Source organism: Oikopleura dioica, chromosome PAR (assembly GCF_907165135.1).
Source record: "Oikopleura dioica chromosome PAR, OKI2018_I68_1.0, whole genome shotgun sequence".
NCBI lineage: Eukaryota > Metazoa > Chordata > Appendicularia > Copelata > Oikopleuridae > Oikopleura > Oikopleura dioica.
The window spans coordinates 11,013,511-11,038,094 of record NC_137293.1 but is presented as its reverse complement, the minus strand read 5'-3'; the positions used below and the strand labels follow the sequence as shown (position 1 = coordinate 11,038,094).

Here is a 24,584-nt window from a genome sequence, read left to right as displayed (position 1 = left end):
TTCTATTTACTAGAGATTGTCAGAAGTGTCAAAATTGTTGGAGTGCGTTGGAGAGAATAAGAACTAACAAGGTTTTGTTTCAGATCGATTTAACTCAAAAATCTCCCAGGAATGGGAAAGCCACGTGGAATCCGAACCGCTCGAAAGATGCGAAATCGACGACGTGAGCAGCGTTGGGCCGATCTTGGATACAAAAAGGTAACTTCCCGTCTTTTCAATAGTTTGACAGTAACTTCGATCTCCAGGCGAACCTTGGAACCGCCCTGAAAGCCAATCCTTTCGGAGGTTCATCCCACGCGAAAGGAATCGTCCTTGACAAGATCGGTGTCGAGGCCAAGCAGCCGAACTCCGCCATTCGCAAGTGCGTCCGAGTTCAGCTCATCAAGAACGGAAAGAAGATCACTGCCTTCGTTCCCAATGATGGTTGCCTCAACTACATCGAAGAGAACGACGAGGTATTGATTCGTACTCTCTCTCTTTTGTTATCATTTCCGTTTCAGGTTCTGGTCGCTGGTTTCGGTCGATCCGGTCACGCCGTCGGTGATATTCCCGGTGTCCGATTCAAGGTTGTCAAGGTCGCCAACGTCTCTCTCCTGGCACTCTTCAAGGGCAAGAAGGAAAGACCAAGATCATAAATGATTCCTTCTCTGTTCAATCAAAGCTTATGACTGAATTTCAAAATAAAGCCCAAGGAGAACGAAAAAAACTGTTTCCGTTGCTAATATTTTCTATTGAAGTAAAAAATCTACGTAGAGCTACTGTATCAATTTTTGATCCTCACGTGGGCAGAGGAACTTAATGCGTTTTCGGTATGAATGGACTGTGAGTCAGATTTTAAGACCTTGTTGAGAATAGCCAGTTTTATTTTGTTGAAGGCAAGTTAAAATCCACATTTACCGCATTTTTCTAGACTAATTGAAAAGTAAACTGAGTTTTCCAAGTGCCAGAGTTTTAATTTACTCTTCATCAAAAATTTACACAGACAGGAGCTTTTTTATAAAAAAAGAACGAGGTATGGACACGAACAAAGGAAAACGAAAAGGAATGGATCGAGGGGATGAAAGAGCTGAGAAGAAAATGAAAATTGAAATCAACGAAGAGTTTTTTCGACTCAAGTATGCTGCCGACTGTGCAAAAGTAGCCGAAGCAGGAGCTTTAGAATCGCATCAAAAGGCCGTCGAAGCAGAAAAAGCAGCGAAGAAGAAGGTCGAGGAAGCAAAAGATGATCTCAAACTCAAGCAACAAGAGAATGCCAGGGCGGAGGGGGAGCTTAACGCTTTCATCAGAGAAATGGAATTGGGAAAGAATTATTCAGGTATTAACAGTTCATCTTCCTTGATCATTATTCTTTCTTAAGAAAGTGTCAAAAAACTGAAGGAACTTACGAAAAACGTGGGCATGAATGGCTACGGGCATAGAGACAGCATCGGATATGGATATGATCAATTAATGAATGAAGAAACTATTGGAAATGTTTTGGATTTTTTGATTAAAGGAGCAACTAGTGTGCATCTAAAGGAAGGAGATTTTAATTTTTGATTCTTTGAATAAAAACTTTCCGTCACGAAATCTCAAATAAGCTAGACTCATGGGTGAATGTTGATGTCAAGAAGGACGGCTGGAGACTTTTTGTGCACGGAGAAGAATACGAAAAGGGGAACAGGTACTACAAAGGAAGGCACAACTATGAAATTCAGCTGGAAAACAATGGAAAACTTATTCACGGTATAAATTATATAACATGTCCTATCCTACCAATGTTTCGCTAAGGGAATGGTGGCTTCTCTGTGGATGTAAAAATATTTGATGAGTACGACGATTGTCCGAAGAGAGGAGCTGAGGTCTTTTTGGACAACAAATGCAGCGAAACAGTCGGCGAGGGAAAAGAACGCGTCACATTTTATGTCAGAGGACATAAAGTTGGAGCACCGGATCACGACCACCGGACTCTCGTCAACATCACTATGAATTGATTTCTTGTTGTTTGGTGTCGAACCGAAATCTTTACTCAATAAAATACAAAACACCATGAATTTATGCGAAAAATCCGAATAAACGAGTCAGATTCAAAGTTCTCAAGGTCGCCAACGTCCTCCTCTGGGCGCGCTTTAAATCGCACATATGGGGCAAACAAAGGAGTGAGTCACGTGATACAATTGACGTTTTTATTGCTGCGCGCCACGTAGCAAAAAAGGCAGGTCTAAAATCAGGAAGAGAAGTTTAAAATACTTTTGCGGTCCCTCCAGGGGCCCTCCGAGAGTCTTAGAAAAAGTCTGTTGCAGTTAGTACCGCCGAGAAACGAACTGGTGCTCTGATTTGTTTTGACTAGTAATTCAAAAAATGCGAAAGCTTCAATGGAGAAACGATTCTTGGTTTTTAAAAGTGGAAAATCAGGTAGAAACTCCTCCCAATTTTGTGTTAACAATATTTTTAGCATTAATTTGTTTCGACAAAATAATCGAAGAAAAAATGCGAAGAATTCGACGGAACTTCTGCATTCCAAATTCTTCTGATCATCTGTTTTTCTTAAATTTCCTAATCAAATAAAATCACTTACTAAAAGTACCGTAAAAGTATTTTGCAGCGGCGATGTTACAACTTGCTCAATCCGCAATAATGCGCACAGCGCTGCAAAAGTGAGTGTGCTCTAAAAATGCCTCGCCGAATTCCGGCAATCAGTGGTTCCTCGAAATTACGTGCCTGTCGACGTGTTCAACGGTAATATCGTATTAGACGGTACTTGTTTTAGCAGTTTGCGTTTTGACTTTAATTTTGACAGCCCGGATCAAATGTCATTTTATAAAAAACCCAAGTTTATCTCTAGTAAGAAATTTTTATCGAAAATATAAGGCATATTTTATTGAATAAGATTTGAAATATTTTTATTAGATTTTTCTTTGTCTTCTTTTTCAACTTTCAATGAAAATTTTTAAACTTTAAAAATCTTATGCTCAGTTAAAAATATGTTGAAGAATCTGGTGCTTGTGGCATTTGTTCTCCAGAAGTATCTATTTTGAAGATATTGAGTTGGAAAGTGTGAATTCGTGGAAATAACTTCGTGGGGTGTACGTGTTCATTGGTATTAGACGTTTGTTATGGTTGGACGTGGCTGCGGCGGAAAGTCATCTGTTGCGCATTTCGCGCTACTGGCGCATCATGAGATGTCCTGATTCGAGGTGGAGCTCTCTTTTGGTGGAGGCGCCGCTGCGGGGCAGTTGCACGAATTTGCTTCTTGGATCTCACGTCATCCCCGATCAACTATCGAAGAGTCTGCTACACCAGAACTTAAAAAAAAGAGAGAGAGTTGAGAAAAGAGACTTCTTGAACCAGTAATTTTGAAGATCAAGGTGAGCTCCTGCGCACGCGAACTTTCATGCTCCAGTGTTTGTCTCCTTTATTTCCTCTTTTCGTTTATATTTATTTTTCACTAACCAATTTTTGTCGAGAACTAATCAGTTAGAAAGAGCAATTGCCTGAAGATTTAGCCTGAAAAAAAATGAAAGTTCAACCATGATTAATTTCAATTAAAAATGGTATGAAACGATGCTTCTTCTTATTTTCAGACAATTGATTGTAGAAATTAGGCCTCATAGCATTTTTTTTCAATGATTGAATAAGTAATAAAGAGACAGATTTATTATCAATTTTTTTTCTCTCAAAATGCGTCTGAAATAGGAAACTAGACATTATATAGCAAAATTAACGTTACTTCAAATTTAGCCTTTTTAAATTATGGAAATGAAAGGGTATTTTGAAAGAGGTGTCTAAAAGGAAACTCTCACTCAAAAATGTGTGTTGGGTGGAGCTGCGTGCCCAAAGGGACTAGGGAATAGAAGGTGGCTGGAAATCGCTTCATTATTAATCTCCGAGTTCAACCTCCGATTTAGGAAAGAAGTGACGCGCTAGAATTAAGAAGAACTCAAATTAACCCACTGGCGCGAAACATACAGAGATTGGAAAAGAAGAAAAAGATAGAGAGGAAATGGGAGAAGCGTTTATCTAAGAGGACAATCAAGAAGTAAAATGACAACGGATCATGCTTGGACAATATTACACTGAATTTATAAAGGTACATTCAATATTTTCTCCGCGAAATTAAAAGATTCTCTATAAAAAGGAGCAGACCTTTCGTTAAAATAAGAGAGTTACTAAGCTTTCGATATCAAGCTCAAAATTAAGATGAAAGCGTTTCGTACACATCCGATCCACGGATCATGTCATTCAGACAGTGCAATAATCCTATCTTCATTGTTAAGTTCCAAAATGGGTTGAGCAGAGATCTGTTTCATTGCCATGACATCTCAGAAGCGATCCAGTGTTTATCTGCACCACGGCAGCTCGATCCAAATGGTAAGCTCTCTTATGACTGCGAATTAAATATGTTGGCCTTGGCGTCGATTTTTTCAAATTTAATTTGATGTCCGCGAGTCAAGCGTAAAAATTGCGTCACTCCCTTGATTGCATCTTAACAGTTAATGAGAAATCTTTAAGAGTCTTGCGGGCCGTTGTATCAAATGGGTGCATGTTTTCCCGAAGCTGCATTGAACACCCAGAACGAATTTTCCTGCTCTTTTGATGATGACTACGGCGCGGACATAAGTTATACAAAAATAAACTGCGATGCCAAAGGCTGGTCTTCCGTGGAAGATGCACTAAAGGACTGCAACTATGGAGACGAATCAGTAGATTACGATTCCAACATGTCTTACGATATAAGTTACCAAGATTACTCGAGCAGCTCTTTCACCAATTATACCGACACGAACGACAGTGCGATTTATCCAATGAGTCCAGAAATGAGTACGAGCATAAAATACATGGGTTACACAATGACGCTTGCGACCATAAGCTTGATCTTTTGCCTCATCAGCTTCATTCTCATGTCAATTTTGCTAAGAAAATGCACGAGGATATACATTCACATGAATTTGCTCGCTGCCTTTATGCTTAGGTACTTGCCTTAACAATGTCAAATCCATAGTATGATTTTCAGGCATACCACCTTCATCGCCTTCTATCTATTTAAAAGTATTCAATGGAAAGTCAAAGTCGAGCCCAGGCTAGGGGAAGTCGAGAAGAATCTCATTGATCTAAATAACAATACGTATGGCGGATGGAATAGATATGTCCTTGCTCTTGGAGATTCCGATCTTCCTGAATTAAAGGGCGTTTCAGATGGGTAAGAGAATTCGCTGAATTATCAACTGGTTAAAAAAAACTTAGTACTTGCGCGGCTCTATCGGAATTCGAAGTCTGCAGATGCCAACTTCAGTGTCTGTTGTATCCGGTTTTTCAAAAGTACTCGGTTCTGGTATGCTTTTCATGGCTTGCATGCGAAGGTCCGCTGCGAAAATTGACCTTTTTCTGGATAGCTAACCTTATTTCAGGCATTTATCTTGTGATGTTACATCTGAAACCGCTCTTGCTGATTCAACGATTCAACCCAATGCGCTGGTTTCTCGGACTAAGCTGGGGGTTACCTCTCATTCCTGTCGGATTGTGGGCTGCACTGGCATATCATAACTGTGTAGACGGCTATGCTACTGATCAAGAGGATAATTACGAGGTAAGAACTAATCCAAGCAGCCATTTTTGCAATGTCACAAAATGGTTTCTCCGAAAATACCAATTACTTAGAACGAGTCCAAGTGGCCCAAAATAAAACAACGGGGAATAGTTGTTCCTCTCAACACGAGCTGTGTTATTCATAAACGTGTCTATTCTACTTAACGGGGGGTTAAGTTAACCTTCTTTCATAAATTACCTAGAACGATATCCTTGGACTAAAATGTTTCTAGCGCATCATTGAAATTCCAATCTACATCTACATCATCATCTGTGCTGTCGTCTTCGTGGTGATCATCTACGGCATTTTTCAAAAACTTAACGCGCCACATCACGGAAGTGGACGTAGCCGCGTCTTTGGGTATTGATTTCATATGTTGAATCATTAATTCAGACCGTTGTTTCTAGTGTTTTGAAAGCTGCAGTCTCTTTGATCCCACTTCTCGGCATGCAACATGTCGCTCTGCCTTTTGCAACTGCATTAGATGATGAAGTGATCAGGAAGATGTATCCCGTCTTTCTCGTTTTGTCGCAATGCTCTGGGATCATCGGTAGCGTCGAAAGTTATAGACCGAAATTGACTCGATTTTAGTTTCAATTTTGTACTGTTTTCTCTCAGCAGAAATTCGAGAAGCGATCGAACGTCGCTGGAAACAACATCAGGAGCTCCGGGACATCTACAATGAGATATCTACTCGTCGGCAGTCAAGAGACTCTTCCTCTGAGTCATCGAAGATCTCACAGCTCTTCTCCCGATTTCGAAGGCGCTCGGAAGCGTCCACATTCTCTATTCTTCGCCAACCGAGTTCTGAACCGAACGTTCATCGAGTAGAAGAAGACGCGTCTGAAGGCGATCCAGTCATTCCACTCTTCGACCCGTGTTACAAAAGACCCTCGACTTGTTCGAAACACTCGGATTTCTCGAATGGCTACTATTCAGGGTAATAATTTAGGCTTTCTATACATAAGTACCCATCTACTCCATCTTTGTAGGTTATCTGATAACTCTGAGTCCGCTGTGAACACAATTACTGATACCAAGTTACTATCTAGGGCCCCGCTACTAGAAATAAATGAGACAAGCTTTGACGAGTCTCCATCAAGCCCACCAACAGAAATGACCGATGTCCTTGAAAGTTCAACAGAAAACAGAAAAAACAATCACGACCTACCCACGGTAACATTTCCCGAAAAGACATCGGATGACAATGACGAAAACCCTGATGTCTGAGATTCCGCCACTGACACAACATTAGAAAACGACCAAGAAGAACATAAATTCGATTCCAAGAAGTAGAGACTCGCTTTGATTGAAGAGGTACGAGTTTTTGCAAGAGTAAGCAATTTCATCAATTTTCTAGGTTTAGCCTTTGATTTGAAAATACAAAGAAGGGTCCACTTCGTTCTGGAGCGATTACACTTCCACTGGCTTTCGAAAATCCAAGTTCAATGAACATTCATTTCTTGTTCAAACATTTATTGTAAAATATATAAAGGCAAATATGGATAAAGTTTTACTTTCGCACGTTGACCTTGGTCGATTTCTTCTTGCCCATGAGATCGTTGACTCGGGTTCGCATTTGTTTGAGGTCGTCTTTGAGGTGGCTGAACTGGACGTTGAGGTCGTAGCGGCTTTCTTCGAGGGAAACGAGCCTAAATATGTTAAAGTTCTGATAGTAACTTCTCGGCGGCGAACCATTTTTGAAGTTCGACGGCTTTTTCTTGGAGCTTTTCGCCAGTCAAGTGATCGACGTTAAGATTCTTTCTTCGCTCGGCGAGGACCTTCTTCTTGAGCTCCTTGGCCTTGTTACCGCCACCAGCCTTTCGCTCTCGCTTGGCAGCACCGCCAGAGAAGTTCATAGACATGGCTGCAAGAGCATTCTTCTTGGCCTCTTCTTCCTCTTTCTTTCGTCGCTCTTCGAGTTCTTCCTGCTTTTTCTTGGCTTCCTTAAATCCCCATTAATTTTGCCATGCGACATTGAAGCAGTTGAAGTTTTAACAATCCAATAAAAAAACTTGACCCGGAGGAAACGCCTCAGATATCTCTTGCAGCTCATAAAATGTGTGAAACACAGAAAAACTTACGATAGCAGCTTCTTGGCGAGCCTTTTCGCGCTCAGCTCGGATCTTGTTCTGCTCTTCACGGTAGACTTTTCGTTTTTCGATTCGCTCCTAGTAAGAATTCATTGTCAAGCTGGATGAATTTAATAAACCTGGAGTCCAGCAAGATCAGCTTCATCCTTCTTTCGAGCCTCAAAATGATCTTTGATCATTCGTTCCAACTCTTTAAGATCCTTCTCCAATCGCTGTCGCGCGAATTCGCTCAAGCCTTCCATTGAATGACCCTAAGAATCGTTTAGATTTTCTTATTGCAAATTTTATTGCTACATATTCTCAAAGAATATGTTTTCTTTTTATGAATTATGATTTATGATTCATAAACTTTATGATGCATTTATAGATTCTATGAATGCAATATTATGATAGCCTATTTGATATCTTTAAATGGGTATATGTCTGTGTAGCAGTTAAAATGATACTAAGGACTTTTTATGGGGTGTAGGGATCGTTCGCTTACTTTTTCTCCATCCTATGAATATAAGAAAATGAATTTGTTGATTTTTTTAACTATAAGTTTTCAGGAAAAAGAATTAACCTTGATCTTAGGAATCTTGACTTCATCGGCGGCAGGGGCTTCTGCTGGTGGAGCTTCAGCTGGTGGCGCTTCGACGGCGGCTTCCTCAGACATCGCTCGAAAATTTAAATAAGTCTCTTGTTTTTGATTTGAAAATCAAGAACTGAAATGAGAGGAAGGAAGGCTAAAAGGAGGAAGACGAGTTAATCCCAGCTGATGGAAGAAGCAGTCGCTGGATTGGATTTATAGCGCAAAATCGCACTTTCGCTACCTGTCGAGCACCCACTAAGTAAGATAGTACTAAGGTGGTATTACTAACAGGCATCATAAAATCAAATCAACCTCCTGTCAACAAAACGTCAATAGAAGTAAACTCAGGGAGAATTTTGTGCTGAATTGAGTTTATTTGATTCAAACGATGGCAATAAGTATTTTTACAGTTTTCAAAAAGCTAAATTTAAAAGTGTTGACGCTTCGATTACGCAGTGTCAACAGGCTCGTAAAGGCTTCTATCTTCGTTGTCGGGCATTTTCTGGGACTTATTTTTGTAGACTTTTTCTGCTTCCGCCATTGTTTCGTAGAGAGCTTTTCCTTTAGTTTCTGGCAAAAGAAGGAGGAAAAATGCAACAAGGACACAGCTGGCTGAGAAGATTGCTGCTGGTAGCCATCTGATTGAGATCGGAGGCTTCTAAAACCAATTAATGAGAGACCTAAAATAAAGTCTTGTCCCTACTTGAAGTTGAAGAATGTAAGGAGCAATGACATTTCCTAGTCCGCCACCAAGCGAGCCGAATCCTAGGGCAATTGTTCGGACAGTAGTTGGGAATACTTCTGCTGAGTACGTGTAGATTACCTAAGAAAACATTAGAATCGAAAAAAATACTTTTGCTTTACCGAAAAAGCAGCGGAGATAAAGAATTTGCCAGTGAAAGCAAGCCATCTACTCGAATTTTTAATCAAAGAGATTTCGCTTTCATCCATGTTTTCAAGGTCTAACTGCTGAAGCACAATTTCAGAAGCCATGTAAGTGATTCCAGTGCCCCAAAGAACTCCAAAAAGAAGATGTCTTCGACCGATTTTCTGCATAACAACGATAACTAAAAGTTGCTTGAACGTGATAAACTCCATGCTGACTTACTTATAAATTGCGCTACGCAATCAAGGAGACCATTAATTGCGTTATTGGCCCAAATTGTTCCTGGAAGTTCTGCAGCGTTATAGGAAATTCCCATGAAAACCATTGCGATGACGAAGAAGGCGAAGAAAATGATGAAGAGTGCGTTTCGAAAGACGGGAAAGCGGAAAATATCTTTGAAGGTCTTCTCTTCTAACTCATTGAACGAGTCCTCCTCCTTGATTAGTCCTAGTGTTCCAGTATACGCCACAGATGGTCGTTTGTTCAAGGACAAAGACGACTTCACCAGTGAGCCCATTGATCCGATATGGGTTGAGCCAGCAAATTCTTCTACTTCTTCTTCTAACTCCTCAAGTTCTGCGTTTTCAATGTTCTTGTAGAAGCTTGAATCAATCTTTTCGGCATTAGCTCCAATAAGTTTTCGGATAGCGTCTTTCGCTTCAGAGCTGCGCCTTTTCAGAATGAGCCACCTTGGAGATTCTGTGAAAGCTTTATAAATGCACCTTATTTTATTCCTAATACTTCTTTTCTTAAAAGACTTCTATTCTGTTTAAATTTCCTTGAAAAGCTTTCCTGGAACACAAATCCAAAAAAGCAAAAGCGGCGCACAAACGGCAGTTGTCGCAAAGGTGAAGCTTCGCCAGTCGCGAAAGTAGTAAGAAAATACAGAAGCAGTTATGCACCCGAGCGCATAGTAAATGTGGTTCATTTGGCCAGCAAATGCCCTCCAGGATGGCGAAACAATTTCCAATGTAAATGAGGAGTAGGCCAAATATTTGACTTGCGAAAGAATCTGAAGGTTTTTCACTATAAAATATTTTAAAAACGATCATTTACCTTGGTCAGAGTCCAGAAAATCATAATAACGAGTAGGTTGTTTGCCCATCCAGCGATTCCAATAGTGATAACCATCAAAAGAGTGGCATACAGCATGACTTTCTTTCGACCAAGCGTATCAGTAAGTCCTCCTCCGACGAAGCTTCCAATCGCAAGGCCTACTCCACCAAGTGAAAAAACTGTCTCCCTTTTGCAAGTTCGAAACTGTTAGACTCCCAAGGAGAAATTCTATTATGCAACTTCAAGGCTATTTAGATAGAAGATCCCCTCAGAACCAAAAGAGCTCGGAAATACCAACAGAACTTAATCCCCATCTCGTGAGAATGGATATGCGCTGAACGCACTCGCCCGAAGTCGAGCCATAGTTACGTTGACACACCCATTTTTTAACGACCCGGAAGGAATTCGAAATTAGTGTGAACTTTGCCTAACAACTTGCTTGTCGCACACCAGATGAAAGTCAGTTACCAGGGTTTCGTTTATAAATTCATCGCTGTAATAATATTCATCCGGGCATAAATCTCGTTCATCATCGAGTTGAACATTTGAATTTGCAAATTCTTCGAATTGATGGCATCTTTTACAGCTGTCGTTTGACGCAATGCCGGGTAAAAAATTGTCGATCTTGACTATTCCACATACACCTTCGCTTTTTCCTGAGCCACCACCGCCGCCGCCAGAGCGTCTAAATATAATAAAAGTTAAGAAAGCTAATTTAACATTAGTTTTTCAATCATAAATTAAGCGCTACCTTAAATAATGAATAATGAAAAACCATTCTTCTCTAACCTTTTTCTGGAGTGATCGGTCAAATTGTCGAATCCATCAACGAGGCAATAATCTGTAGTTGCACATAAATCTGGAACTCCGTTGTAAAGGGTTTGATTGGCTTGATAATTGGCAGTGAGACGGGCGTCTGAGTTACAGTAGTATGTCTTCGGCGTGTAAACGGCAAAAATCGGCCACATGGTTATGTAGCCGTCTTGAAAGGAAATCAGGCCAGTAATGACAGTGAGAAAGAGTTGTCTCGCGCTGAACCCAGGGACGTAATCCCATATTTCATCGAATCCTGAAAATTATGCTAGCAAAGTATAAAAAAGGGAAATTTAATCTGACTACTTTTATAAGAAGAAATAATAAAAAATCAAAGTATCGAAGAGTTGTAAACTCCGTTGACCTTGATCGTTTACCTTTATTGTCTTTTTTCTCGTCCATTGTGTTTGACTCTTTTTTAGCTTTGTCAGGCTCTCGCTCTTATTTAAAATTTGGGGTTTTGTGTTGGGGTCTCTGCTTTTTCAAAAGACTTTTTCTCTCAAGTTGGTTTTGGTCTAAAATGGGTGTTCGCCTCAATGTCGCCGTCTTCCGCTCTTTGTCTCTCTTACGTTACTTCATTCTCTCTGCGCCCCAAGCCAAGAAAACTCGCTCAACTCGTGCTTTCCCTGTATCTGTCTATATGTAGCAATTAAATATAATCTTATATATTTCTGGAGAGTTCACCTAGTCGGGCTCAATGAGCCGAGAGCATGATCGCTGTTGAGTAGGCAGGCAGTGGGAAAATACAAACGCTGCGTTTCATAATTATCAGCCAGACAAGGTTCCCATGGACAGACAGGCTTCTTACAGGCTTTTTTCTTTGAAGATTTTTTATCAACGAAAGACTGCTTTTGTTCAATTTCCAACCGATCTTTGTGATTTTCTCTTTCCAATTAAAAATTCTTTGACACAGTTCAAAAAAAGTTCAAACTCCCCCTCCAACTTATCCGAAATTTTCGCGAGGGAGTATCTTTTTCACATAAATCGATTTACAACCATCGTCGCCGAGACTCGCCAAATTTTTCCGATACACGCGTCATTGGCGCACGCGCTTGTCCGAATATATTCATGACCCGGGCCGGTCGGAGGGTTGAAAACAACACGAGCAGGGCACGGAGGGATCACGTTGGATAGGGAGCAGAATACAACGCTTGCCTTGCAGAAAACTACGCTATTATTTTATTTTTAACTATTTCTCTGACAGCCAAGTGCGAAAAAATGATGCTTTATTTACAGGGTGTTTGTGCGCTTCCATTAGCGTAAAAATTTTCAATGGTCGTATCAACAGTTCCGGGAAGCATCGACTTGGTAGAAGCTACTCTGATTTTGTGGTAAACGTAACTGCTAACATAGTTACTAAAAGAACTTTTAAAGGCGACCACAGCCCTGGAAACATTCCGTGTCGGGTACGAAGCGTGTATTACGTTAATACCTTCCAAGGTCAATACGCCTTTTCGTAATTTACTGGGCCAGTAATTATGTAAAGCAAGTAGAAATTACGTAATTCGACCGGATCCCTAATTTCGTGAGTGCAGCACGTCTCATTGATGCCTCTGCCTTTAGTCGGTTATTGCGCTTTGACTTGTTTGAACTGTCCTAAAAAGAGAGAAGGAATCTTTATGGGGAGAAATAGATTTTATGTGCGAGAATAAAATCGCTTCCGACTTGAAAGTTCGTATAGGAAGATAGAGTAAATCAACAATTCGGTAATGAAAATTCTGAAATTATATAATTCGTGGAGGAAATTAGTCTATTTTTATAAATTATAAAAACATTATGTTTTTAACTTACCATCCACAGTTTGATCAAGTAGCATAAATAGAGCACCAATGGAAGGACCAAAAGTCTGAAGCAATATACAGATCTCACCATTGAACTCTTTCTTTATTTTTTGTCTCTATTCTATTTCGACGACGCACTTTTTCATCATTAGGATTTTTCGACCCTTGGGAAGACTCCTAATTATCATGTCTTCTACTGTATCAATGGCCAATTGACAATGGCACAGATGTCTACCAAAAAGTTTTTACTGCACTGTCGCAAACAAAAATTACTGAACTATTACTAGTAACAGATATGATTTGAATTGAGAATGGGGTTCAATTTCCTGCTTGTTTGCGAAGAAAGTGTGTACTTGTCTCTATGAAAATCCTCATCAGACCGAAAAAGCAACATTCATTGAAACAAGGACAATCAAAAATGATCAGAAGATCGATTGTGCCCCTTCGACAGCCACGCAAGATCCTCCCTGTGTTCCAATTACGAAAGGTTAACAGATGTAAAGCGTCACTTTATTAAAAACGTTATTGTTTGGCAGCGAGTTTACTAAGTTCAAGACATGTTCTCTTCTGATTTTGGTGATAAAGATTTCGATGGCCCCTTCATTTAGTTTCATTGAGAAGACATCGTCAAGTTGATTGTCGTCCCGGAAGAAGGCTAAAGTATATGATTATATCCAGAAATCACAAATAAGTTGACTTCTTTTGGGGCTTACTTAGGGGGGGCATATGCTCGCTACTGATTTTTCGTGATAAAGATTTGGATGGGTCCTTCATTTGGTTTTGCGGCGTTTTTGAAGATTAGTTCAAGTTGATTGTCGTCCGGGAAGAGGGCTAAAATATATGATTATCCTCGTTGATATCAAAAATTTTAAGAAGACTTACCAACAGTGTTCTTGAAGCCAACATCTATCGAAGAGTTGCCAATAACTTGATTGTCATGCCTGACAAAATAAATGAGAGGATGCGAGTCTGCTAGCATCATCAGTCGGTTCTTTTCAAACGACAAGTAGCAGCCATGGCCCACAGCAAGACTTTTGTTCTCAGAAAGAGTCCCTTCGTCAGTGAGCCGATTACCCTGCCTGGTCTGCTCATATCTTCAAAAAATTCGAATAAAACTACAACTAGTCAACGTTTTTTACCTTTGGATAGCCACCTGAGGGATAATGTTTCTTGGTCGATTTCTCTCCTCCATTTTCGATGGACTGAAGCAGTTTTGCCTTATTTTTGCTTTCCAAATATCAAACTGCTCTTGAAAATCGCTAGGGTGTTCCTCTTCGGTATGAAGAGCTTTCAATGATTTCTCGAATTTATGGATTAGTGAGTCCAGTTGAGCAGGTTGAAATGAGTCTGTGGATGATGAATGAAACGAGTCTATTGAATGAATGTCTTCGAGAGACTGACTTCTAGGGCTGAAATTTTCCTATATCATATTCACTCCTAAGAGGGAAAAAATGATTTCCTCCTACCTCTTTTCTTACTGGGACGAGACTAGGCTCATTCAAAAGCTCCTAAAAAGCTTTCTGTTGTGCCATAAAAAATGTACCCTACCTCCCTGTAATAAAAATGTACTTTTGAGCTCATAACCTTGAGCTCATAGGAAAAGGGTAGTTGGTCATGAATTTTTACGTTCAACGCCTGTAATATCTTTTAAGTTTTCAGCCCCGTTGCCTTGATTCGATTCCAGAATCATCACTGTGGAATTTTTCGTTGTAATTTTTGCTATTGACAGTGGCATCGATGTCGTTCAATTCCTCATCGTTATCCATTTTACCGTAAAAGGTTTTGAGAGACGACAGCTTCAACATCGAAAATACAGTGTATAGATTTTCGAGGAAACTAGGAAATTTCTTTTCCCAGAAGTTGAAATACTTCGTAAGTGAATCGGCGGAAGAGAGGGTCACATCATCATCTGGACATTTTGAGTTGAGAAGAATTTTGCGGATGCGAAGGGGCTGCTCTTCAAAATGAAGTTGGAGGTTTCTGATCACGCTTATAAGTTCGACTTTCAAATGGTTAGCGAGTCAAAGCTTTTCAACAGATAACAAGTCAAGGGACACCCTAAGAAATCAGCTTGCCGAAGGTGTGTAAAGCAAATAATAAAATTGATGCTATCCTTCAAAGGATGAAAATAAATTTTGATCTCGTTATAGATTTTTTTTTCTCAAAAATTTTCTCAAGGATAAATTTTTATAGCGTTTCATTATCATGACCCGGTAGTATGAGAACAAGGTGAAATTTTAATAATCGAATTTGTGAGCTTTCACGAACCAGTTCCTATAGTATCCTTTTTATAAGTCTTAAACTGGCGCATCCTTCCTCGCGTTGTCTTTCCCTATAAAATTTAATTATTATCCATTAAATTTTTCCCTTTTTGATTACCTTAGCTGGTGTCGTCAGATGAGACCATAATTCGGTACCCAGAAGTTCTTCTGAAAGCCAGCTTTCTTTCCCCAATATCAATGGTTTGAAGGTTTCAATGAAGTCGATGAGCACGTGCTGGGTTTTCTTTTCGTTCTCCGATTTTTCTAGTAAAAGAACGATTACACAACGTAAACAGTTCAAGTCTTGAACTTCAGGAATCTTCTTCGCGAATCATTTATGGGCAGTAATTTCCGTTATGAAGTCCGTGACTACATATTTACTTGGTAGTCATTGAAAGAAAATCTGCTTTCGACCGCTTCTGACAGACATTTTTTTAAATGAGCTGTTTACGACGGGGTCTCTTTATTGTAACGGTAACAATGTATTCCTAAAATTGTATCACTGTCTTTGTAATTCTGTATTGCTTGGTATCACTGTCATAATTTCTCTGTAGCCGATAGTACAATTTTACAAACTACAGTGATACCATAATACACAAGTACAAAGACAGTGATACAACGGCAAAAAATTTAAAATGGGAAAATAATTTCAATATTATTTTTTTTTTGGTCATTTTTTTTATTTTTTTTTAAATAAAAAAATACAAAATTACAATTAATTTTCTTATACAAAAATTATATAATGCGCGCGGCGCGCGCAATCCCTATTTTTTTAAATAATTCTATTGAACAAAATTAAAAAAATATATAAAATTATCTAATATTTTCTTATACAAGAATTATATAATGCGCGCGGCGCGCGCAATCCCTCTTATCTATTCCCTTAATCCTATATAAAATGGAAGGACTATATTTTGGTAGCTAGGGGCGGGGCGGGGGAAGATTCCACAAGGGCTAATTAAAAACGCCCTATATAGCGATTTTGCGTTTTTTTTCTTGTACTTGTGTATTTTTTCTCTGAAACCTAAAAAAAGGATGAATTTCTAACCGCCAAATATTTGTTAATTAGGGGGGACAATATTTTGGAAGCTAGGGGCGGGGCGGGGGTAGATTCCACAGGGGCTTTTTAATAATGCCCTTTATAGCGATTTTCGACTTTTTTCCTCATACATATGAATTATTCATTGTATCCTCCAAAAATGGATGGAACTTTGAACGTGAGTTTCCATCCAATTTTTTGTTCTTATAAGCCGCCCCCATTTTGACGACTCTAACGAGGCCTTTCCCATTTTCAGGCAGAATAGGTCATTTTGGAGGATTTGATTTGCCATAATGACAGTAATACAATAGCGAAAAATTTTGAATAGGCTTGAAAGGGCCAAATTTATTCTGAATTTCTTCATTTTAGACATTTTTTCTTTATTTTCTAAAAATTACAATTTATTTTCTTATACTATTACAATTTAATGCGCGCGGCGCGCGCAGTCCCTATTTTAACAATTCAAATGAATTTTATCCAAAATGAACAAGTTTTGATTTTCTACAAAACAGGAGGAAGAGAATCAACGAGAAGATAATTTCTTCTTGCAGAAGCCTAATTTCCCGAATTTCACGGAGTATAGCATCTGTCTGGCTTGTTTTCTTTTTATCGACGTTCACGCGGAATGGACCGATGCTCGAGTGTATGATTCCAAAAGTTTTTCGAACTTGAATTAGGTGGGTTTCACGCTTCGCCTTTATTGCTATCCATGGATGACTTTTGAAAGTGGTTATCGGGATTTGCGTTGTCTATCCATTCCTTTATTCGTGGACGCACTGAGAACATCTCGCTCAAGAGTAAGCTCACTACAGTAGTCTGGCCGCAGACGTGTCATGCGTCTCCTTTAGTGAATGTTTGACTTCCGGATCCCCTGGCTCATCTAAAATGAGCTAGTTCTTTCGCATGAATAGGGGCATCTTCTTCATTACAGTGATACACAAGCTCTCTAACCCTTTGTTCTTTCATCTTTTGGTCATCGAGCAAGATTCTGACAGTGATTTGGACTATCTCCAACATTTCCAATAAGATGCAAACTTTGCATTGCAACGGGGACGCTCGATTCGTGTACCAAAAGCGCATAGGCACTCTTTGGGTGCACCAAATTTTGAATTTTCGAGGAGATTTGGTATTCGAATACCAAAATTGGTATTCGAATACCAATTGGTACACGAACCGAGCGTTTCCCCATTGCAAAGCACCTTCGTTGTCAATTATGAAGGCGGTATCTAGAGAGTCAAGAGGGATATTCTCTTCAGCCAGATGTCGAATTTTTTGGAGGTCTATCTCGACTCTAACACCCGCATTTGAAAATTGGACTTTTTGACGAAAAATTTCGAAAAAGACCCAATTTTGCTGAAAATTTAGATTTTTATTGGTCAAAAAGTGTTCCTTAGGAACCTAACAGGTTAGGACCTAACAAGTTTTTATGATTTAGTTAACTTCTACGCACACTCTGAAGCCAAAATATGGCTGTTTTAGCCATATTTAAAACTTAGCGCGCTATTGTGAGAATCGAGAATGCTCTAGTACTCAACATTCTAATCTCTCCAATTTTAATGAAGAAACCCAAAGCTCGTACACGATTTATCAGTACCCACGCGCTGTAAGATACTGCAAAGAATGTTTTAACCTTAGGAAAGTCGAAGATTTACATTTTCAATGCCCGCCGAAAATTGCGTGGGACCTCAACGAAGACGATGCGAGCCTCATTGACAATTTAGATAAGGACGAGGCAAATCCAAAAATGCACATGAGAAAGCATCTGAAGACGCAGTCTTCCAGCTGCGATGAGTTGGTTTTGTGGCTGGATTGTGATAGAGAGGGAGAAAATATCTGTTTGAAGTGATGTGCTGCATCCCTCACATTCGTGGAAACAGCGTCAAAAGAGCCCATTTCTCCGCCAGTACCGACAAAGACATCAAAAAAGCAATGAACAATCTCGGCTCTTCCAACAAACTCGAGTCCCTCTCTGTCGATGCTCGACAAGAACTAGACGTTCGTATCGGCTGTGCATTCACTCGATTTCAGACGAAATTCTTCATACGGGCCTTGTCAAACTTCAACCCTTGGATTCTGCGTCGAGCGACACAATCAAATCACGGAAGTCAAGCTGGAGAAATTCTGGAGAATAAATTTAGCCGTGCAGACAGAAAATTTCGGAAACTTATATGCGGAATGGCAACGAGGGCGAATTTTTGACCAAGGCATCGCGGATATGCTCCATAGCAAAGTGAAGAATATCAAATCTGCGATTGTCCAAAGTGAAAAAAAGAAAGCGAAAGCGAAACAAAGACCAGTTGCGTTGAATACAGTCGAGCTGTTGAGGGTTTGCTCGGCCAAGTTGGGAATCGGGCCTGCTCAGACGATGGTCAGTGCTGAGAGGATTTATGCACAGGAAAGAGACAGAAAGATTAAAAGAAAACTGACTCCTCCAAAGACTCATCCTCTATTTATCATAAAATAATGTCTGTTTTGATCTCTCAAAAGGGTTACATTTCCTACCCTCGAAGAGAAACCACCTCATACTCTCCAAACTTCGACTTTCGTCCTGTAATTTCAATGCTGCAGAATTTCGGCCCTCATTCTGCCGCTGCTCAAGAGTTACTTACTGGCTCTTCTCCCAAAAAACCCTAGAAAAGAAGAAGACAAAGGCGACCATCCCCCAATCACTCCTCAACGAAGTTGCTCTGAGTCCGAAGTTGGCCGGTGAAGCTTACCGAGTTTATAATTACGTTGCCAGCCACTTCCTGGCTTCCTTGATGAAAGACTATAAGAACGAGCAGACGGAAATTACTGTCAAAGTGGGCAATGAAACGTTTTATCTTACAGCAAACCGGGAGAAAGAAAAAGGCCTTGCTCTAACGATGACGAATGTTGGAGTCGAGGAATCCGTTTTACCGGATGTTCATAAAGGTAAAGAATCGAGATGAATTCATATGGTCCATAGACTATGGAAGTTATTCGACACTGACTTGGTAAGCATGCCATTTTCCCTTGTCGAGATTTGGTCATTTCTCCAGTCCACAAGCATAGCAACGGCGCTAAAGTACTTAGTTGCGGTAAACAGGCTTTCAGTTTTCATCCCTCTTCTTTTCATACAGAAGATCTTCGAAAAAGCATTGGACAGCGCAGAAACAACAGAATCACAGATTCATACAATGTTTTCTGTAATGAACAATCAAATTAAAATCACCTCGTCAAGTCTCCCGCCAGTTGTGCTGCTCAACATTTGCCTGCGAACACTAAAGCAGCTAAAAACAGAAATCACGATTTCGGATCGGCACTCATCAACGTTAGCACTAATAAACGAGCTTATTTGGGACATTTTCTTCAAGAAAAAGATAGATATCTGCGGCGATACGGAAGCATCTACAATCGTGTTCCAGCTTTTTGGAGAAGTTGCTGAACAATTTGGGCATTTACTTTTTAAAATTTGCGCGCTCTTCCAGAATCACTTATTCTGTCAACGCATCACCGAGATATTATCAGAACGCTGTGGACGGAACTAGGCTCGAACGATGGGGAGTCGAAGCATGCTGCGAAGATTATGCTCTCCTACATTTACATTTATCGCGCACCAGAAGCGTTCATCCAGCTCGTGGATGAAAGTTATCTCAATCAACCGTGGGAAAAGCAGTTTGATCTGGCAAACAAGCTTGCTTCCTTGCTTCAACATGAATTCTAGGGATTGCGCGCGCCGCGCGCATTAAATAACTATTGTATAAGAAAATAATAGATGATTAAAAGTATTTTTGAAACATAATTCATTTGAATTGTAAAAATGTGGATTGGCACCGCTTATGCCAGAAAATGGGATAGGCCTCGCCAGAGTCGTCAAAACTGGGGCGAGTTAAAACACAAAAAAAACTGGATGGAAACTCACGTTCGAAGCTTCATCCATTTTTTAGATTACAGTGAATAATTCATCCGTACGAGAAAAAAGCGTAAAATCGCTATATAGGGCGTTTTTAATTAGCCCTTGTGGAATCTTCCCCCGCCCCGCCCCTAGCTACCAAAATATAGTCCCTCCATTTTATACAGGATTTGGGGAATAGATTAGAGGGATTGCGCGCGCCGCGCGCATTATATAATTTTTGTATAAGAAAATAATAGGAAATTTAATATATTTTTTTTTAAATTAAGTTCATTCAAATTGTAAAATAGGGATTGCCGCGCGCATTATATAATATTTGTATAAGAAAATAAATTGTATTTTTGTATTTTTTTTATTAAAAAATGAAAAAATAAAAAAAAAATGACCAAAAAAAAAATTTTGAAAAAAAAATCCCCATTCAAAATTTTTCGCGATTGTATCACTGTCTTTTGTAAAATTGTAGCCAAAAAAATCGGCTACAGAGATACAACTACAATGATACCATAAGACAGTGATACAAAAGGGTCGAAATTACACTGATACAAAGACAGTGATACAATTTCAAGAATACACAGTTACAAAGACAGTAAAGACACCCCCTCCTGTTTACTTGCTTTAAAAATAGTGTCTTTCTGTAAATTTTGTTGCTAAAGACTACTGAAGACTTTATCTAAACGTAGTGAAGAAGAATTCTTACCGGAAGAGTCGTGGACATCATACGAAAGTTCTTTGTAAAGCTCGTGAAAAAAGTCTTTTTTCAATGTAACAGCAGTTCGTTCGATGAATTCATCTTTATCTTCCTTCAAATTGTCTTCTATCACAGCTTTGATAGAATCTACTACTGTCAGGTCAGTCGGAAGTCTCATTTTTTATAGATGTTCTCTCGTCGGTTTTTCTGTTCTTTGATAAATGACCACCAAAAACTGAGCGCGCAAGGGAAAACTTTTCCCTTTCGACGAGGGGATAAGTCGACAATCGCAAATAGTGCCCTTAGTGAAATATTTCTAGCGTCATTTCTCTTTCCATTAGTGTTTTCTCGCAAACAAGAAGATTTACTAAATTTAGTGTTCGAAACGTGAAAAACTCGCGAAAAATGCTCGGTCACAAAACCATTTTGGAGTCTATCCAACGATTCGCAGAATAGCAGAAGTCAAGGGCACCAAGTCTGCAAGACAGCGGTATGCTTTGTTCATGAATAACCTTCAAATATCGTTTTTCTTTTGTTGCTTTTGTGGCAAGATATTTGCCCCTCACTGGACTCAGAGCGTTCAGTACCCCATACTAAGGACTCCTTGACATTTTTATTATGACGATGGTTGAAAGGGGTAAGCAACCTCACAAATGACTCAAGAATGAAAAGGGAAAGCGGCGAATATTCGCTTGACTATGCAAATTTGCTCTACGCCATAATCGCTATTACAGAGTTTACTGCTGATGATCCGGCGGAATCGGATCAGATGGAAAATTCCGTCACTTTCCTTTTTGAAGATCGATGCAATTGCATTTTAATGAAGATGGCTTGAACTTGAATTTCTTTTTTATTAACTTTCCAATGAATAAAAGAATTGAAGTGGAACTGACAGAAAATTTCGGATAGGCTAAGAATATAAAATCAAGAAAATTGCTGAGCTAGTTCTCTGCATACATGTTGAGCACTGAAAAGAAAGAACGGAAAGTGTAATGAAAATAACTTCGACCGAAAGCGGTCGCCTGAAGGAGTTTCGGATGATGGAGAAGAGCTGGGTTCATGAGTGTTGATTGTGGCAGGATCAGTCGAGTTTGATTTACAATGGCTCGCCGTTGTTGTCGACAGATGAGACGACCGGGTAGACGGCGTAGGAGGCGATACCGCAGTGGTTGTCCTTGTTTCGGGCCATTTTTATGTAGCCGTTGTCTCCCCAGGCTTCGGACCAGGAGTTCTTGACGAGGTAGTAGTGCTCGCCATCCTGAAAACATTGTTAATATCTGATCACATGTTCATAATCTCACCTCAGTTCCGTAGCCAACAGCGAGAACACCGTGATCAAGGTTTTCTGGAGAGCAGTGTGGCTCGTAGTAGACACCGCTCTGGTAGAATTGGAAGGATGGGTTGGAAGCATCAATGGCGACGGAAATGGGCCCAACCTTTGCAAGAGCGTGCTTCAAGGCCTAGAAAATTGATATTATTCTTGAGTTCCAATATTTATCTTACCTTTTCGTTGCCCTCTGGGATCATCTTGAATCCAGTATCGTCAGCTTCTCGGTGAGCCTTGTCATATCGGCACTCTTTGTTATCACTGAATAATAAGTCAGCATTCGTAATTTTCTTGAAGTAAATGAACTTACACTCCTTCGTATGGGTACCAGTCTTCGCCATCAAGACCGTCCTGGTCCTTGACGTACTGGAAAGCAGCGTCCATTAAACCACCGTTGCAGCCCTGGTTGCCTTCAGGTCGAGAGCAGTCGACAAGGTTCTGCTCAGACAAATCTGGGAGCTTGCCAAAGACCTGGGCCATCTGTCCCTCGAGAGCGCCAGTTGCAGAAAATGACCAGCAAGAACCGCACTGGCCCTGGTCCTTGACCTCGGTGACGGCGCCCTTCTCTCGCCAATCGACAGACTTGGCGAGCTTGCTCTCGTCGTCGTTGAGGTAGTCGAGGTAGAAGGTGTCTTCGTGAAGACCGAAGAGCTTTCGAGACTTGCCTTCGGAGTGGAGGAAACCGTTGTAGGTAGAGGCGAATTCTTCAGAAGTCTGATCACCGTACTTGTTCATGGCGAGGGTAAAGGTCTTCTTGCCGAGCGAGTGCTGGAAGTTGTGCTCTTCGATGTGGAGCATGTTCTTCATCCAGGTGCCCATTCTAGGGACAAATATAAATGAATAGTTTGCAACGATTCTTACCGTTGGATCTCCTCCTCAATCGTTTCGTACTCCTTCTCGAACGCATCCTTCCACTGCTTGAACTCATTGATGAGTCGTTGCTCGTACTTGTCAGAAATTTGGCGGGTCATTTCGACGACATCGCGGCCAATTCCGGCTTGGGCGGTCGCCAAAAGAGCAAGTGAGAGCTTCATTGTTCAACTGAATTCATGCTTTGATTGATTTGAAGGTAGCGATAAAAAAAAACAAGAAGATTTAGCGAAAAGATTTCCTGATATTTGAAAATATCATGGGATTTGCGCGTGACCTGAGTTTGCTCTCGAATCTTATAGAACTGCTGTTGCGTAACAAAAATTACCGGTTGTTCAAACCTTGTTAGACTAAAAAAAGCCCAAGGAAAATATTTTCTGTTGATTTTTAACGAACTTCATTTTTGAATAAATTCAACTTAAATTTTCTACAGCTGGAAGAATTACTAACTTGAATTTTAGGTTCTTTTCTTTTTAAAAGTTTGTTACCTTTGAAACGCTCAAAAAAAGAGGAAAAAATTCTCTGTCAGTTCGTTTTCTGGAGTCGGCCTTTTTCAAAAAGCCGCCCTTGGTGTATTTTGTTCTGAAATTTGTTTTCGAGCTCGGTCTGCCCTAGCAGGGGGTGCTGACCAGCTTCAACCCACGCACGACGCGCCAATCAATACTCACATTTTTACAGTTGGAATTGGCGTAACCGGCGGAGATCGGTTCAGACAGGTTCTCGCGAAAGAGGGAGATCTGAGATATTCCGAAATGAAAACGGGGAAAAGAGCGGGCAATTCTTGTTTTTCTTTTTTGAAGACGGGAAGGAAATCTCGCCAATTCTTACGCTAAAGACTCGTCATAATACTGTAAGACGTCTTTGAACCTGTCTGGCTTGTTTTCAAGGGTCACCTTCAATTTTAGTTAGGTATAGTTCTGAAGATTATCAAACGATCACAGACTTATTTTAACTTCAAGAATGTACCGCAACATGTTCTTATAGACAACATCAAAATACTGAATTTTAATATAAATTTCATAATTTCAGTATCACATTTATTTGTTTACAGCTTCGCGACAGCAGAATTCTTCAAGGTACAATTTTCATACTTCGACATCAAATCCAGCCGTGTCCTCACATGTTTCTTGTATGCTCAGGACGCTTTCGAAAGGTTCAAAGTGCCAACTCTCACGTTTTTTCGTCACGATGAGCTCCTGACTTTCCAGAATGGACTCGAGCGTTGGCTTCAGTAGTTTCATTGAGGGTCGTTTGACGGGTGGAAGGGGTGTTTCCACTGAGACGATGGTGGAGTGTCTTTGAGTTGTTCTTCGTGGAAGCGGCCGTGTTCGAAAAATGGTGAAGAAGATTTTTTCCGAAAGGACGTATAGACAAACTCCGATCCCAAGCATCATTAGTCCTAAACTTAGAATCAGCAACATTAAAAAAATCCAAAGACAAAGACGTCCTAAAAACTGAAGTAGCACCTTGGAGACGCTTCTGTCAGCAAAAGCAAGTCTTACCAATATACCTAGGCCGCAGCCAGTAAATCCCTGCCACAGAAAGCAAAACATAGCTGAGCATGAAAAATCTAAGCAGACTTTTCCGATATTGCTCGACTGTGTGATACAGTTTCAGGCCAAAGGCAAGAATATTTTTTTCTGACATCTCTGCTAGCGTCGCTTCTGACATGTGTTCGTTTTTTTGCCCCCTTGGTCTCTTCACAGTTCTAGTTACAGACAGGTATTCGCTGAGAAAGTCTCTTTTTCTGTCGGGAAAA

General features: G+C 40.2%; 7 protein-coding genes and 1 long non-coding RNA gene across 11 annotated transcripts; 4 read left to right on the top strand and 4 right to left on the bottom strand.

The window, feature by feature from the left end:
- Positions 1-41: 41 nt before the first annotated feature.
- On the top strand, positions 42-706 carry LOC145702913 (small ribosomal subunit protein uS12). Its single transcript, XM_081780209.1, has 3 exons — positions 42-198; positions 246-455; positions 501-706. Exons 1-3 carry the CDS (start codon positions 112-114, stop codon positions 633-635), a joined length of 432 nt encoding a protein of 143 aa, XP_081636335.1. The 5' UTR covers positions 42-111; the 3' UTR covers positions 636-706.
- A 277-nt stretch (positions 707-983) lies between these two features.
- On the top strand, positions 984-1,539 carry LOC145701802 (uncharacterized). Its single transcript, XM_081779017.1, has 2 exons — positions 984-1,315; positions 1,358-1,539. Exons 1-2 carry the CDS (start codon positions 1,015-1,017, stop codon positions 1,537-1,539), a joined length of 483 nt encoding a protein of 160 aa, XP_081635143.1. The 5' UTR covers positions 984-1,014.
- A 556-nt stretch (positions 1,540-2,095) lies between these two features.
- LOC145704938 (uncharacterized) lies at positions 2,096-2,562 on the top strand. Its single transcript, XR_014134526.1, has 2 exons — positions 2,096-2,394; positions 2,435-2,562. It is a non-coding gene; the product is annotated as an uncharacterized LOC145704938 (long non-coding RNA).
- A 382-nt stretch (positions 2,563-2,944) lies between these two features.
- LOC145706145 (vasoactive intestinal polypeptide receptor 2-like) lies at positions 2,945-7,070 on the top strand. 2 transcript variants are annotated; one of them, XM_081783669.1, is made up of 12 exons: positions 2,945-3,347; positions 3,888-4,069; positions 4,257-4,350; positions 4,492-4,951; positions 4,994-5,179; positions 5,224-5,339; positions 5,388-5,566; positions 5,799-5,926; positions 5,974-6,116; positions 6,158-6,506; positions 6,619-6,883; positions 6,927-7,070. In XM_081783669.1, the coding sequence occupies exons 2-11, from the start codon at positions 4,037-4,039 to the stop codon at positions 6,794-6,796; spliced, it is 1,866 nt and encodes a 621-aa protein (XP_081639795.1). In that variant the 5' UTR covers positions 2,945-3,347; positions 3,888-4,036; the 3' UTR covers positions 6,797-6,883; positions 6,927-7,070. The 2 variants fall into 2 exon arrangements, with proteins under 2 accessions (XP_081639795.1, XP_081639794.1); XM_081783668.1 differs by having other exon boundaries at positions 2,947-3,347; positions 6,559-6,883.
- Positions 7,040-8,368, bottom strand: LOC145706147 (troponin T, fast skeletal muscle isoforms-like). Of its 2 annotated transcripts, XM_081783671.1 has the most exons (6): positions 8,222-8,355; positions 8,144-8,155; positions 7,779-7,910; positions 7,651-7,737; positions 7,262-7,512; positions 7,040-7,218 (listed from the first exon to the last, which is right to left on the bottom strand). In XM_081783671.1, exons 1-6 carry the CDS (start codon positions 8,312-8,314, stop codon positions 7,080-7,082), a joined length of 714 nt encoding a protein of 237 aa, XP_081639797.1. In that variant the 5' UTR covers positions 8,315-8,355; the 3' UTR covers positions 7,040-7,079. The 2 variants fall into 2 exon arrangements, with proteins under 2 accessions (XP_081639797.1, XP_081639798.1); XM_081783672.1 differs by lacking the exon at positions 8,144-8,155 and having other exon boundaries at positions 7,041-7,218; positions 8,222-8,368.
- Positions 8,369-8,596: 228 nt separating this feature from the next.
- On the bottom strand, positions 8,597-12,037 carry LOC145703649 (organic cation transporter protein-like). Its single transcript, XM_081781034.1, has 10 exons — positions 11,670-12,037; positions 11,363-11,621; positions 10,962-11,241; positions 10,600-10,857; positions 10,173-10,359; positions 9,918-10,128; positions 9,339-9,824; positions 9,095-9,297; positions 8,934-9,053; positions 8,597-8,888 (listed from the first exon to the last, which is right to left on the bottom strand). Exons 2-10 carry the CDS (start codon positions 11,385-11,387, stop codon positions 8,679-8,681), a joined length of 1,980 nt encoding a protein of 659 aa, XP_081637160.1. The 5' UTR covers positions 11,388-11,621; positions 11,670-12,037; the 3' UTR covers positions 8,597-8,678.
- A 1,227-nt stretch (positions 12,038-13,264) lies between these two features.
- LOC145704250 (uncharacterized) lies at positions 13,265-21,237 on the bottom strand. Its single transcript, XM_081781696.1, has 8 exons — positions 20,638-21,237; positions 15,146-15,291; positions 15,043-15,098; positions 14,435-14,770; positions 13,906-14,166; positions 13,649-13,860; positions 13,480-13,597; positions 13,265-13,421 (listed from the first exon to the last, which is right to left on the bottom strand). Exons 1-7 carry the CDS (start codon positions 20,804-20,806, stop codon positions 13,500-13,502), a joined length of 1,278 nt encoding a protein of 425 aa, XP_081637822.1. The 5' UTR covers positions 20,807-21,237; the 3' UTR covers positions 13,265-13,421; positions 13,480-13,499.
- A 222-nt stretch (positions 21,238-21,459) lies between these two features.
- On the bottom strand, positions 21,460-23,511 carry LOC145704251 (procathepsin L-like). Of its 2 annotated transcripts, none has more exons than XM_081781699.1 (6): positions 23,494-23,511; positions 22,817-22,996; positions 22,266-22,775; positions 22,132-22,216; positions 21,930-22,088; positions 21,460-21,886 (listed from the first exon to the last, which is right to left on the bottom strand). In XM_081781699.1, the coding sequence occupies exons 2-6, from the start codon at positions 22,987-22,989 to the stop codon at positions 21,725-21,727; spliced, it is 1,089 nt and encodes a 362-aa protein (XP_081637825.1). In that variant the 5' UTR covers positions 22,990-22,996; positions 23,494-23,511; the 3' UTR covers positions 21,460-21,724. The 2 variants fall into 2 exon arrangements, with proteins under 2 accessions (XP_081637825.1, XP_081637823.1); XM_081781697.1 differs by lacking the exon at positions 23,494-23,511 and adding an exon at positions 23,314-23,467.
- Positions 23,512-24,584: the final 1,073 nt, after the last annotated feature.

Bases quoted from the DNA above. Each gene is read 5' to 3' on its own strand.
- LOC145702913 (XM_081780209.1), top strand. From the start codon at position 112: ATGGGAAAGCCACGTGGAATCCGAACCGCTCGAAAGATGCGAAATCGA. The intron at 199-245 runs GTAACTTCCCGT...TTCGATCTCCAG, and splicing joins CCGATCTTGGATACAAAAAG to GCGAACCTTGGAACCGCCCT. The intron at 456-500 runs GTATTGATTCGT...TTTCCGTTTCAG, and splicing joins ACATCGAAGAGAACGACGAG to GTTCTGGTCGCTGGTTTCGG.
- LOC145701802 (XM_081779017.1), top strand. From the start codon at position 1,015: ATGGACACGAACAAAGGAAAACGAAAAGGAATGGATCGAGGGGATGAA. The intron at 1,316-1,357 runs GTATTAACAGTT...TTCTTTCTTAAG, and splicing joins ATTGGGAAAGAATTATTCAG to AAAGTGTCAAAAAACTGAAG.
- LOC145706145 (XM_081783668.1), top strand. From the start codon at position 4,037: ATGCTTGGACAATATTACACTGAATTTATAAAG. The intron at 4,351-4,491 runs GTAAGCTCTCTT...GAAATCTTTAAG, and splicing joins ACGGCAGCTCGATCCAAATG to AGTCTTGCGGGCCGTTGTAT. The intron at 5,340-5,387 runs GTCCGCTGCGAA...ACCTTATTTCAG, and splicing joins TTCATGGCTTGCATGCGAAG to GCATTTATCTTGTGATGTTA.
- LOC145706147 (XM_081783671.1), bottom strand. From the start codon at position 8,314: ATGTCTGAGGAAGCCGCCGTCGAAGCGCCACCAGCTGAAGCTCCACCA. The intron at 7,513-7,650 runs GTAAGTTTTTCT...TGGGGATTTAAG, and splicing joins CTCGCCAAGAAGCTGCTATC to GAAGCCAAGAAAAAGCAGGA. The intron at 7,219-7,261 runs GTTCGCCGCCGA...TAACATATTTAG, and splicing joins GCCGTCGAACTTCAAAAATG to GCTCGTTTCCCTCGAAGAAA.
- LOC145703649 (XM_081781034.1), bottom strand. From the start codon at position 11,387: ATGGACGAGAAAAAAGACAATAAAG. The intron at 9,298-9,338 runs GTAAGTCAGCAT...AGCAACTTTTAG, and splicing joins TTGCGTAGCGCAATTTATAA to TTATCGTTGTTATGCAGAAA. The intron at 9,054-9,094 runs GTAAAGCAAAAG...ATGTTTTCTTAG, and splicing joins TTATCTCCGCTGCTTTTTCG to GTAATCTACACGTACTCAGC.
- LOC145704250 (XM_081781696.1), bottom strand. From the start codon at position 20,806: ATGAGACTTCCGACTGACCTGACAGTAGTAGATTCTATCAAAGCTGTG. The intron at 14,167-14,434 runs GCAACGGGGCTG...CAGCCCTAGAAG, and splicing joins GATTCTGGAATCGAATCAAG to TCAGTCTCTCGAAGACATTC. The intron at 13,861-13,905 runs GTAAAAAACGTT...AATTTTTTGAAG, and splicing joins CCTCAGGTGGCTATCCAAAG to ATATGAGCAGACCAGGCAGG.
- LOC145704251 (XM_081781699.1), bottom strand. From the start codon at position 22,989: ATGAAGCTCTCACTTGCTCTTTTGGCGACCGCCCAAGCCGGAATTGGC. The intron at 22,217-22,265 runs GTAAGTTCATTT...CTTATTATTCAG, and splicing joins TGGTACCCATACGAAGGAGT to TGATAACAAAGAGTGCCGAT. The intron at 22,089-22,131 runs GTAAGATAAATA...TCAATTTTCTAG, and splicing joins TCCCAGAGGGCAACGAAAAG to GCCTTGAAGCACGCTCTTGC.